This window comes from Alosa pseudoharengus, unplaced genomic scaffold (assembly GCF_046254945.1).
Source record: "Alosa pseudoharengus isolate Yale_2024_CS ecotype anadromous, Long Island Sound unplaced genomic scaffold, YU_APseudo_1.1 YU_APseudo_1.1_scf_15, whole genome shotgun sequence".
NCBI lineage: Eukaryota > Metazoa > Chordata > Actinopteri > Clupeiformes > Clupeidae > Alosa > Alosa pseudoharengus.
Genome location: NW_027468620.1, coordinates 16,816,543 through 16,830,322, shown reverse-complemented (window position 1 = coordinate 16,830,322; position 13,780 = coordinate 16,816,543). Strand labels below are relative to the sequence as shown.

The following is a 13,780-nucleotide window of genomic DNA, read 5'->3' as shown; positions in this document are numbered from 1 at the left end:
CTCTTGTAGGCGTTCATGACTACAACTGACAGCTGTTGACAGTTGGCCTTTGCTAATTTGGCAACCCAAATAGGAGGACGCGCTAGCCCATTATTAATACGCTATTCTAGAATTAATCGTTCAAAACATAAACAAAAATTCCCTTTGATTTGAGACCAATTCAAGACGAGATTTGGCTGAGACAACGACCTTAGACCTATCTGATAATTGACACAGAATTCTATGCAAAATGCAAAATTTTCTTGTTTTCTGCAGTGGGATTCTTTTGTGGGCAAGAAGATATGCTGTTTGAACGGGGAAGAAAATGCATGCATAATGCATCCATAAACACTTTAGGCTTCGATACTTGCCACATTAATGCGGACTTCAAGTAGCCCACTTCTTCTAGTAGCCTAAGCATAGACCGTAGAGCTAGTAGGCTACTATCTACTGTTCCAGTACTCAATCTCCCAAAATGCCTGTTTGGCAGTTCCTGCAGAGGCGGAAGTGACATTGTATGTTTTCGCACCAACCTTGAATTTGCAGCTCTGAGTAGAATCGCAACGCTTGGTGTTACTTTTCAAGCTAAACATAATGGATACGACACCGAAAGCACAAAAAATACTGTCTGTGTTGCACACTCCGAGCAATGATGTCGATGCTAACGTTAGTCCACAACCATCTTCTGATATAAGGGTAGGTGAAAAAACTGTAAAAAAAACGAATGGCTGAACTAGTTAGCACTAGATTGGTTGGTGGTTATTTTTGTTTCTGCTGGATTGTATCTCTTAAAGAAATCTCATAAACGCATTCTAACATTAGGATAATAATGGCAATGAAAACATGTGTCTATGTGGCATTACTTTTTTTTACTAACTGTCTGAATAATGTACCTGGCCCAGACTATGAGCTCTTCCCTGAGGCAGAAACTGAAGAGAAGCCGTCGCTCTTTCACATCACCTCTTGCAGTGGCTAAAAGACTCAATGTGGACGAAGAGGACGACTCTCCTGCTGCATCCCAAAAAACAGACGGCACTACACAGCTAAAACTGGTGAAAGGACAGAAGGAAATGGACTTGAACCACAATGAAAAATTGTCTTGCGAACGGCCAATCAAGCAAACTCCAGGGCCGCATGCGGATTCTACACAATTCCCTCAGACAGACATTCTTCAGCTGCGAGACGCTCTGAGGCGGGAGGTGAAAGAGAAGGCAGAGACACTGCGGAGGCTCCAGATGGTCAAAATGTACCGGGAAAAGGTAACAGTAGCACACTTGCCTTGATATGTAATACCGTATATCAGTGTAATGGGTGAAGACTTTTTGTTTTTGTACATTTCAAAACGTCACCTTGTTGACAAAACAGGCAAGTTATCAACATAGGGTAGTATGCTGGTTATTTACTAGACACGTCTGCAGTTTATTTTTTTATGCTCAAGAGAAATTAGTATAACGTTAGTTGAAGATTTGGATGAGGGACAGATGGAATGGACGTTTTAACTACACACAGATGTACTGTTCCCTTAGCTGTGTATAATAGACCTAATCAATGTCTCTTTAACCTTGAAGTGAACTCTAACACTCCAACTTTTCATTGGATGTAACAGTAAAGCTCTTCATTTCTTCCTCCAGAACGATCTGTCACAGTTGCGTACACTGATCGTGAAGTGGCGTCACTGTGCACAGGCGGCCCTGTATGAGCTGCAGACAGCCCTGCCTACGGACGGTCGCAAAGCCAGCCTTGGCCAGCTCATGGACCAATTCGGCCTGGAGGACCGCCTGCTGCACTATGACCGCACAGAGGATGATTTCAGAGAAGTCTGAACAGAACACAAACAAAAAAAAGACATTTCAAAGTGCACAAATACTGAAAATAAATGCCCTCACACACTTTTTAGGATATGTGAAATATTTATATGAATAAACTCAGTCATATAAAAACCACAGGTCTGAGCAGTCTGCTTTTGGTGTCCCAGTGGTCGAGCCTCAGCTGTGCTTGAACTGGCCAAGTGCGGGGAAGGTCTTCATCCTCATCCTCTCCACCTCTGCGCGCAGCACTGCCACGTCCTGGGCCTGCTCCTTGGCCAGCTCCACCAGACGCTTGCGCTCCAAGATCTCCTGGTAGCGCTGCTCTGCCTCGGCCTCCTGGTTCTCCTCCATGGCTGGAAGAACAGCAGGCTTATCTATCAGAAACTGTCAGCCTGTGCTACTGTACACATTAGACTTACGTACACGTCGTGCATGTGTGTAGTAGTTGGGTGTGAGACACAACAGATCCTTTTAGTGTCTGAGTGCTTCACAACATCCTACAAGTGGGCATATAACATAATTACCAACTGTGCCAAAGGAGGCAAGCCACACCAATCAGGTCAGAAAGCAGGGTTTCCATTCAGTTCATTCTTTTAGCACATTCATGATAATTCAGCTAAAGAAAATGCAAATCTGCATGCTTACATGTTTCCAAAAATGGACCGTCTTAATCAAGCGAAGCGTTCTGAACAGATGAAAACTATCCATTAACTTAAATTGCATTATACCTTATGTGAATTGAGAGTTAATCCACCTATCTCTGGTGAATTAGATTTTTTATGCACATTAGAAGATTGCTTGCAAATTGCAAGTGTTTCTAGTCAGTATAGTGAATTGTTGGAGGGACTGTAGATGGACAATTCCACACAGTACCTATGGTGTGATAGATGGTCCTCCTTTCAGCCACTGTGATCTGCATGCTGGCCAACTGTGTGTCAAGAGCGGCGTTCTTATCCACCATCGCAGATGTCTGCTTCTCCAGCTGCTTAATCAGGCGCTTACAGTTCTGCACGTTCTTCAGGTGTGTCTGAAAGCAGCGCGCAAACACATCACATGGTCTGTTTGTGGACCACAGCCACAATTATTTGTTTGCTTAACATTCAAAGGAGAGAGCGCGGCAGGTTCCAACTGGCTTGTCATTGTTGATAATTGATATCTCCTTTTTATAAGAAACTTTTAAAAGGAAATCACGATGGCAACAGTAGTTCCCACTACTAACCATTTATAAACTGTGAGAGGGCACAGCCATAGGCTAGTGGAGCTGGCAAAAGAGTCTTAAAGTGACAGTGCACCATTTATAAATGAATTAAACATCATCAAATGAACAGCATTTCTTAAGAAATTAATTTTCTACAACAAAATTACTTTGCCATTTAAATGATACAAAACGTTATATACACATTATTTTTTTGTTGTGTGGCCCGCTGGCCAATTTTCAAAACCCAATGTGGCCCTTGAGTCAAAGTTTGGACACCCCTTTTCTATATATTTTATGTTGACCTATGCAGGACATTCATCAGTTTGGTGACTGTTCCAGTTCATTTCTTTCAATATGTGTTTTACCTAAACATTAGTTTGAGTTAAATAGATTATATTGCAAATATGTCTGAATTTCTTTAAATAGAAGAGTGATGTCAGTACTCACCTGTTCTTGTTGTGCAATAGTTTTCTCTAGAATGGAAACCTGCTTTGACATTCTGCTGTCCTGGTCTATCTCACCCAGGTGCTGGAAAGCAAATCAACACATGGTAACAGCAGTGCAAAGCTGATCCTATCAATGTCACATGTGCCTAGTGTCTGTATGTCATTCAGTCAGTATGGCACAAACATGTCTGTATGGAAATAAACATATACAATACAGATCTAAAGAGGAATCAATAAAACGAAATGATTGGCCTGGAAATGAGAGGTCTGCTGCCTATAATTGCTTAAGTTTACCCTAAAAGTAGGATGTGTTTAGTGAGGAGAAAGAACAGGGGCACGTTTTCTAAAACCATATTTGCTAACTAAGTTAGCAACTTTGTTGGTTGCAATGCAATTTCCCATTGCCAACCAACTAAGTTGCTAACAGGTTAGCAACTGTGGTTTTGGGAAACGCACTCCAGGGTAGTAAGCTAACTGTTGGACACTAGTCACATTAGTGTGCTGGGTTGAGTGGGTCGCGTCCCACCTCCTGAAGTTCCTGGGACACTCGTAGCATCTGGATGTCGCGAGCCTTGTTGTTGAGGTCCTCCATCAGCATGTGCATTCTCTTGTGCTCCCACTCCTGCTGGATGATGCCCTTCCGGAAGTCCTTACACTCCACCATGCTGGCGATCTTCTGCTCTCCCAGCATCTGCACACACACAGCTCGTCATGATCTTAAAGAGTGTGTGTAGGTTAAAGGTTGTATCAGCGATTTCAGGCCCAAAAAAGGCCCAAACATAAATGATCACATTCATCTAATCTTTCCTAACGATCCGCTAGCTGTCTGCCCCATAAGCAGGCAGTCAAAAAGATGTGTCTCTGTAGGCAGCCTAGGCTCTGAGATCTGTACACAAAAACAATTGCTACCAACAAGGGTTGGCAAACCAGCAAAATAAAGTGTTAACCAATAACCGACGAGATGCGCGTTTAGGAGAGTTTTAATTGCACGGGAGGGAGGGGGTAGCGAGCTACTGTAGCTCTCTGTTTTGTTTGAACATCAACAGAAGTGACGTATCCCCGCTATCGCTGATACAACCTTTAAGTTGTGTCGTGTGTATGCTTAAAGGAAAATTCCGGTATTTAGCACTTTGAGTCCCTTTTCTGGTTTGTTTTGGATGAACTAGAGTGGTGGACACCGACTTTTCTGACTCGTTCTGAATCGCCTTTGACTACTTCAGAGTGGCTTCAGAACAGGCATGCACAAACATGTCCTAAAACAACCCTTAACGTTCGTTTTCAAAACTGTGCAACTCACCGAGTGGTTAGTGGTGTTCGTTGATGTTCCAAAACAAGTAGCATAGCGAAATACAGTTTCTGTCGTGTTTCATTTGCCATTTTGTAAAATCCCATTGATTTCTGTTGGAAGACTCATTGCACGTTGATATTACTGCGACACCGCCTATGCTTCAGGCTCAAATATTGAGCGGAAGTTTATACGAGGTTGTGAGGTGTCTGAAAAAATAGTTCCACCATAGCAAATAAGACGGCTGGAAATCATACATTGCGCTGATATATTTTAATAATCAACGAACACCACTAACCACTCGGTGAGTTGCACAGTTTTGAAAACGAACGTTAAGGGTTGTTTTAAGGACATGTTTGTGCATGCCTGTAGGCAGCCACTCTGAAGCAGTAAAGGCGATTCAAAATGAGTAAGAAAAGTCGAGACAGGACCAATCGTCAAAATTTCGATGTCCACCACTCTAGTTCATCCAAAACAAACCAGAAAAGGGACTCAAAGTGCTAAATACCGGAATTTTCCTTTAATGATCATCTATGGTTATTTGTTTCTCTGTGTGTGTCGTTTGAAATCATTTGATTTGAGTGTGTGTGGTGTCATAAATGTTAGTTTTTGTTTTATTTGCGTGTGCTTGTACCCTAATGGTGGCGTTGAGGTCCTCCACCACATTGCGGTGCAGCAGTAGAGAGTCGGAGTAGTCGGCCACAAAGTCCCCAGCCTCCACCTCCACCTGGCCCTGCTTGATCAGAATCTGCACCATGATGTCCAGACGGAAACGCATCTTCTCCTCACGGAGACTAGGGATTCACACACATACACAGGGATTCCAGTGTAAATTTTCATGGATACAGGAGTTTTTCCATCCTCAGCTCTCACTTAACCCTTAGAACCCTAAGCTGTTTTTAGGGCATTTTCACTACCTTTATTCATAAGGATTTATTCTGGTCATTGTAAGTGCCACACACATATATTATATATTGTTTTTTTCAGGAGAGTCTATGCTATCATTTCATGTATTAATACTAGCATTGATTTTATTTTGATTTTTAAAGAATTAAAATTTAAAAAGTGTATTATAAAAATTCTTATATTTCGACATGTATCTCACCACAGCAAGCTCACAGCTCTACATGCATTTCATGTGGTTGTAGGGCAGACTGTCCTGAATCAGGCAATATAATTGCCATGTTGGAGGGATACTCTGGGGCTGAGCAATTTACAGAAATATTTGCTGTGTGATTTACGGAAATAAATGCCATTTTTTATAGTGACCTTTCTGAGCTCCATATCTGTGACACGAACTGATCTGACCTGACTTGACCCGAGGTTACGTGTTAGCCTGCGTGCCTGTGTGTATGCTGTCATAATAATTCTCAACTTTTTACTGCATTGCCATGAACAAAGTAAAGGCAAAAAAGGTGTTTATTTGTTGAACAAATTGGGATGCAATGTATGCCTTGAATTGGATGCCATGCAGGAATTTGCTAGGATCTCAAAACCGGAATATGAACATGCTTTGCCATAGAGAAACACATGATAGCATTGGATTATAAACATGCTTTGCCACAAGAACAGACAAAAACGTGGGGTAAGTCCAGCTATATGAAGTTATTATTTTGCTGTCACTTCGTCTGTTTTATAACCCAGAAGGATGTACTTGGTATCAAATAATAGCTCTGAGTCTCCTCTTTCATCTGACATGCGTGGCATATCTATGCGATCACGGGTCCGCGAGTAATTCAAACGAGAGTAATGAGTGTGCAGCGTTGGTTTGTGTACATGACGTTATTATTTTGCAGTCACTTCGTCTGGTTTTATAAGCCCGAAGGATCGATAAACATGGTACCAATGGATAGCCCTGTGCCCCCTCTTTCATCTGATATGCTTGCCATATCGATGCGATCACGGGTTCGCGAGTAATTCAAACTAGAGTAATGTGTGTGCAGGTGAACGCAGAGAAGTATAGACTGTAAATATGATGCAATTTGATTTAATTTCATGATTTTTTTTAATTTTCATACTTGATCGTACAGACAAGTGTGTAGTCTCGTTGGAAAGCCCCACTTCTGCTCTGTCGTGCAATAAAGGTTTAATCTCGCTGCGATGAACCGTTCCAGAGCAATGTAACAGAGAAGAAGGGGTGTGTTTTTTGACGCACTTTGCGTCAATCGGGTTCTAAGGGTTAAAGTAAACTCTCACTGGCCATACTACAACTCAGTTTTCAAACAAATGAGCAGTCACTGTCTTAGTTTGACCCTTCTCTTACCTGTTAATCTCCTCGATGAGATTGATGATCTCCAGACGAGTGTTCTCATCCTCGTCGGTTCTCCGCTGTAGAAAGGCCTGCATCTCTGCCAGGGTCAGGGCCTTTGTCTTCACCTGAGGAGCATGCAGAGCACACACATATCAATCGTGTGCCCGCATATGACACACACACACACACCAGAAGTGCTGCAAGTTGCAACACAAACAGACACACACACACAGGTAACTGCACACAGACAGAAACACACCTGGTGCTCACTCTCGACCTTGGTCCTCCTGGAGTTGCAGAAGCGCTCCCACACGGCCGGGTCCAGGCCCTCGGGCATGTGCTCCCGTGAGTCCAGCTCCTCCATTGCCCTCAGCATGAGAGACAGGCCCTCAGCCTGCGCCTGGCCCGACCCAACACCCCCTCCGCTGGGCACGTCCGTCTGCGTCCGCATCTGGTGAACCCTACAAACACACATAACACAGGCAATGACACATAAATGCACACAAACATACACATCTATCTATATGTCTATCTACATGTCTATTTCCATACATTTCCATACCAACCTGTATGCATTTTGCATAGCTGGCACACATTTTTACATCAAAGTACGTCAGTACGATTTGGTACTTAAAAAGTTTGCAAAAACGAGCAGACATCCTACTTTGGAGAGCATAATATGAGGGATAGATGCATTTCTTCACAAATGAAATATTGAATAATAATGTATTGGAAAAGGGTAATAATAGACCAGTATAGAATAGACATAATACAAGAAAATGGACAACACATCCACATCAGTCCCTATCAGCACAAGTGTTTTTCATAGATCAGGATTAGGCTCTAAGACAAATTGTCAAAATCTATATTGAGCTACTGTAAAAGATTGCAATTGCATTTTCAGGAACCCATTGGATTTATTTAGTAGATAGATATCTGAAATGTAGTCTAGGCCTATCTTGTGTGTTTGGCTCTGTCTATTTTTGGCTACACACATGAAGATGAAGTTGGCAGATCTGATGCAGACATGTGTACACACACACACACACACACACACACACACAGAATAGTTGGGTTAGTGGTTAGATTGGCATAACCTAATTTAACCAAATTTGGCATAACCTAAAACATAATTTAGGATTATTCATTACAAGACCATCATAGTTAGTACCTGGGCCTTCTCTTATAAAGTTTGTACAGCTGATCCACTACATGTCCAGGGATATCAAAGAACTCCTTACGAAACCCACGGTCAAGCAGCTGACAAGAGGAAAGATTACATATCAGCCACACAATACTGTATCATATCAAGCAGGATGTAATGGATTTTCTCCTGAGTAGTATCAGGACTATCCTGTATTCATGTCAGATTAGGGCCAGAACCAATTCAATTTCTAAAATGAAAGTAAAAGTATGTGATCATGTCTCACTATTAGTCTAAAAGTATTTTAATTTGATTTTTAAAAGAGTAAAATCAATATGCTGCCCAACATATTGAAGGCACTGAATAAAAGTTCTCATACAAACTGAACTTCAATGTCACTTTCCTCTCTAGGGTGATAAGCAATTAGAGCAGCATCTCCAGTCTCAGATGTACGTTTAGGTAACATCAGGTATGGATGGGTGGGTGTGCACCTTGTCCTCTGCCACGATGTTGTCATACGTCTCCCTGTACGAGTCCACATCCTCCTTGTACTTCTTCAGGTCCTCGCCCATGTTATGCTGTGGGCAAGAACAAGTGACTCACACAGAGAAACACAAAGACAGAGAAGGGATGAGGAGAAAGTGCCTCGGAGGCAAACATTAAAATGCCACGCAAGTCTGCTCATGCAAGACACGCCAGACTCGTGGCACCTGATGAATATAGCCGGGAGACATTCATAAATTCGGATTTCAAAAAAGGCAACCTTTGCTCTCCATCCGTGTGGTGCTTAATCAGATGAGAGTACCTTCGAAGCTCTCATCGTTTCCAGCTTGTTATGCAGCTCCTTCTCCCTGTTGAGAATCTCATCCTCAGTCAGTATGGAGTGAATCAGGTTGGCGATCTTCAGCTCTTCCTGTGGTATTGAAGGAGACATTCATCTTCACTGGCTATAGTTAGTACAGCTAGTGGTAGTGCTCCTCCTCTGAGCTGTGCATATTGAGCTTGTGATAAAGAAAAAACTGTCATCATTTGAGGTTTACCTGGTATATCACCATTTCGGACGTCACCTTCCTCTCAAACAGTTTTGTGAGGGTTTCATCAAAGCCCTGGGTTGCCTCTTTGATGCATGTTTGCAGTTTCTTCATCTCTGATTCTAAAGTCTGGGATGGAGACAGTGTAGAAAGCATAACTATTGAACAAGGACCCTCAAAACCAGACATGTTAGCAGGGCAGTCGCACAGCATATACCGGTACTCAACCAGTGCTCTGTCATACATATCTTTTTTTTTTGGAGCTTGAGATCTGCACTGATTGGAAGGTGATGGAGATGGGCCTCACCTTGCGGTGCTTCTCCTTTTCCTCCTGCAGCTCTTTGACCTTCTTCTCGTAATCCTTGTGGGCCTTCCTCTCCTCTTCTGTCCACTGCACTTCTGGCCTGGACATGAACTCAGGTTGAGAGACCTCCTGCAGATTATAGCAGGCAATAATGGTTGGTGAGTGTTTGTGTGTTTTAGGGGTGTCACGATTCTCCACATCGTCGATTCAATGTGATTTTCGATTTTTAAGTCAAGATTCAATTAGATTTTTGATTAATTAAAAAAATATATATATTATTTTTTTTATATTTTTTAATATTTGATTAATTTAATCTTTACTTTTTTAAATATTACTATTAATGCATTCCTTATGTTGTTTACTTTTTGGGGGGCCTTTTCCTATTGTGTTTTGGGGGCTTTTAGTTAGAAACTTGTTTTATTTTGAAACCGTTCCAACTGTGAGGTTGTAAACAGAACAAACATTAAACATAGACGTGAACAGAAATGAAACAACACAGAATGGTAATTCGATTGTTTCAGCACACTCCGAAGAGACCCAAGGTTAGTGTTCATTGAATATGCACTTGTCAATGTAAATATAAATGTAAATCAGGTTTCTAGGCCAAATATACTTGCGTATGAAAGGAATTTGGTCTCTGCATTTATCCCATCTGTGAATTAGTGATACACACAGAGCTCACAGTGAGCACACAGTGAGGTGAAGAACACACTAACCCGGAGCAGTGAGCTGCCTTGCTACAGCGGCGCTCGGGAGCAGTGAGGGGTTAGGTGCCTTACTCAAGGGCACTTCAGCTGTGGATGTGGGCATGGGAGAGCAGTGCTTAACCACTTCCCTCTCCCACATTTTTCCTCTGGTCGGGGATCGAACCAGCAACCCTTCAGTTACAAGCCCAAAGCCCTAACCAGTAGGTAATGGCTACATGTGCATTTTATGCCTTTGTGCATTTTATGCCTTAAATAATTGTGGACAGTAACTAGATTAATAATTGTGGACAGTAACTAGATTATCTTTTCAGCTGCATAATTGACGTGAATGAACGGCAAAACTTCATTCTATCACTTAAGGAACATTTCAAAGATAAGGAAGTCCTTATCCATACCAGACGCTGAAAAATTAATCCATGCTTTTGTAACCTCAAGGATTGATTATTGCAATGCTCTGTATGCTGGCTGCAATAACACCTGTCTAATAAGCTTACAGCTTATACAAAATGCAGCTGCTCACTAGAACTAAAAAATATGAACATATTTCCCCTATCCTGGCATCTCTACATTGGCTGCCTGTTAAAAGTCGCATTGACTTCAAAATTTTACTTCTAACGTACAAAGCCATTAATGGCCAGGCACCAGAATATATTAAAGGTGCCATGTGTAAGAATTGAGGTAAAAATATCCAAAAAATTAGCTACACGCATCAAAAGAATGAGAAGAAATAAGGGCGATGATGTCATTAAAAAAATGACAAGGTATAGTGCTGCAGAGATATCAACCTGAATTAGCATGCTAAATTACTAGCCACAGCCCGGTGTGTCATAATACCAGTTTCGGCCATGGGAGGCGGTATGCGGGCAACATAAACGCCAGCCAAACTGCAATACACGTGTCTCGGTTGTTACTCTAGGGTAGACCAACTCACTTTCTGGAGGTATACTGCCCCCATCTTTTATGGAATGTGGAGTATGAATTGATTTTTTGCTGGACATTACACATGGCACCTTTAAAGATCTCCTAGTCCCATATAACCCGCCCAGACCGCTACGATCACAGAATACTGGCCTTCTTGTAATTCCAAGAATCTCAAAGACGACAGTAGGTGGCAGAGCTTTCAGCTATCGCTCACCCCTCCTCTGGAATAATCTCCCTTCCTCAATTCGATTAGCAGACACCCTCCCTATTTTTAAGTTTAGACTTAAAACATACCTCTTTACTGCCTCCCATAGTTAGGTATGGTGCGGTGTGGAACTTCACCCATCTCGGGGATTTTGGAATGGACCACCCTGCTGAGTCCTCGTGTGACTGGCACCCCAGTCGCGCGTGAGATGGTGGTCCCCGACCATAACTGCGCTGGTGTCGACTACCCCTCACCATGCCTTAGTTATGCTGCTATAGCATAGTGCTGTCATGGACTTCTCATGTGCCACGCCGTACAAACCCCCCCCCTCCTCTCTCCCCTACTCTCTTTCTCTCAACTCTCCCTCTCTTGCCCATTCTCACTATGATTTACTGTAACAATATATAGCACCACTGATCACTTCTTGACATTAACCACATTGATTTCAAGTAATACTAACCCATTCTACATTTCTCTTTCTTCCCCCTTACTGTACCTCACTTGTGAGGTATATCATCACCAGTCATCAACCATCCGTGTGCCTGGCCCTCCTTTTACCCATCCCACCTGAAGTCCCATCCTTGACTGCTGTATTACTGTCCCCCTACCTGGATTCCTGGCCCGTACAGCCCCATCACCTGCCTATGACAACTCTGCCCGGATTCTGGCCTGTCTGCTGACCCACCACTTGCCCCCTGACAACTTTCTTTCCTGGACAATTCCGACGCCGGACTATTGCACTTTCTCTCACTAAATCATGATTAATGCATTATCATACCGGATACATAATCATCCCACCTCTTGTAACTTTCACCTCAGGTGCTTTAAACACCATGTCCTATTCTACACACCAGACTGTCATATGCATTTATCATTGTTTACAGACCTTACTGTCCGTATTGACCCTAGGCAGATGGGTCAGGCCCTTGAGTCGTGGATCTGCTCGAGGTTTCTTCCTATATGTATCTCCAATTCTAGGGAGTTTTTCCACGCCCCTGTTACCCATGGGCCTTCTTTCTTTCTTCCTTTTCTTTTCTCCCTCTTTTCTTTTTCTCTGATTGCTACATTCTGTAAAGCGCCATGATACATGTGTAATGTTTTGGCGCTATATAAGCACAATAAATTGAAATTGAAATTGAATTGAACGGCAAAATTTGTTTGTGTTAGTATTTCCATATTGGTCATGCAGGACCTCCTACACAGGCAGATTGAAGGTGATCAGTAGAGTGTGTGTGTGTGTGTTGCTCCTCACCATCTTTAGGATGTCCTCTTTCTTGACCTCTAGCACTCCACCCATCATGTGGCCCAGAGCGCGTTCTCTGAGGTTCTCACCCTGCAGAGGAGAGATCAACCGCTCAAATAATAGACACACTATACAAACAGAATGTTCTTCCATGCACAAAAATCATTAGCTCACTGGAGAACAAGGAGCAACATTATAGAAGAATGTGACAGCAATCAATTCTGATGTTCTAGAACGCCCTTGACACCTGTGTAGGCCAATTTTGTGAAATTTAGAGAAATATTTGTCATTATCTGAAAGGGTCTATTTTTAGATGGGTCAACCTAGGGTCTATTTATAGATCATTACAAGTGTTAATTGTCATTGGGGATGTTAAGAACATTAATAAGTTTAATTTTGAGTAAGACCGAAATGTACATTTGTAATGAAACAGCATATAACGATAGCCTTGGGGGCAAATTTACTATATCAAAGTAAATTGCTAATTTAAGTCACTGACAAAGCCATGTGATACTGCATTTGGTAATCAACTTTTACTTGTACAAAGTAAAAAATACTTCTGTTGGTCTGTAGGGACCCTGTCCAGAGTATCACATAAGTGTAATGATATTTTGAGCCTTGTCAGTGACTTAAAGTAGTGATTTACTATGACATAGCGAATATGCCCCCAAGACTATCATTATATGCAATTTTATTGCAAATGCATATTCCGGTTTTACTCAAAACTACTCAGATTAACATTGCTAACATCCCCAACAACAACACTCGTTACCTAGTTGTTGTTAGGCTGAACTTGTCCTTTAAAAAAAATGTTTTGACAAATGTTGTGGTTGCACTTATAGGCAAATGTCAATACCAAAGTTGAGTCAACTTTTCCCAAGCCAACTCTGGATTACCAATAGCGTCTCCAACCCCTAGGCCTCTCCCAGCATATACAACACAAAACAAACCTCCAAGGCACTTGTAGATACGTTCACCCCAAAACAGTTTTTTCCTATGAATTCACTGTCTAAGGGGTATTATTGTGGACTACACTGTAATGAGTTTGTGCAGAATCCCAAGACATTGATATTAATCCTGATACTGACAGACAGACTGAAAAATCTGAATGTAAAAATATGCCCTAACAAATGTTGAAATGTCTGTTGACAAACACCTACACTTACGCTAATACTACTCAACTACTAATACCAGTACTAGTACTAGTACTACTACTACTACTACTACTACTAATAATAATAATAATAATAATAATAAT

The 13,780-nt window shown here is 42.0% G+C and overlaps 2 protein-coding genes across 2 annotated transcripts in view; one reads left to right on the top strand and one right to left on the bottom strand.

Moving 5' to 3' along the window:
• Positions 1-541: 541 nt before the first annotated feature.
• LOC143123777 (swi5-dependent recombination DNA repair protein 1 homolog) lies at positions 542-2,155 on the top strand. Its single transcript, XM_076285060.1, has 3 exons — positions 542-675; positions 882-1,238; positions 1,611-2,155. The coding sequence occupies exons 1-3, from the start codon at positions 574-576 to the stop codon at positions 1,800-1,802; spliced, it is 651 nt and encodes a 216-aa protein (XP_076141175.1). The 5' UTR covers positions 542-573; the 3' UTR covers positions 1,803-2,155.
• cfap43 (cilia and flagella associated protein 43) overlaps positions 1,965-13,780 on the bottom strand; it is a 28,076-nt gene continuing 16,260 nt past the window's right edge. The window contains exons 25-37 of the mRNA XM_076286482.1: positions 12,532-12,612; positions 9,450-9,575; positions 9,152-9,271; positions 8,917-9,024; positions 8,603-8,689; positions 8,139-8,227; positions 7,227-7,428; positions 6,980-7,092; positions 5,351-5,510; positions 3,958-4,122; positions 3,433-3,513; positions 2,661-2,814; positions 1,965-2,140 (exon numbers count right to left, since the gene is read on the bottom strand). Coding sequence (XP_076142597.1) covers positions 1,965-2,140; positions 2,661-2,814; positions 3,433-3,513; positions 3,958-4,122; positions 5,351-5,510; positions 6,980-7,092; positions 7,227-7,428; positions 8,139-8,227; positions 8,603-8,689; positions 8,917-9,024; positions 9,152-9,271; positions 9,450-9,575; positions 12,532-12,612 — 1,662 coding nt within the window. The remainder of the gene's footprint in view (positions 2,141-2,660; positions 2,815-3,432; positions 3,514-3,957; positions 4,123-5,350; positions 5,511-6,979; positions 7,093-7,226; positions 7,429-8,138; positions 8,228-8,602; positions 8,690-8,916; positions 9,025-9,151; positions 9,272-9,449; positions 9,576-12,531; positions 12,613-13,780) is intronic.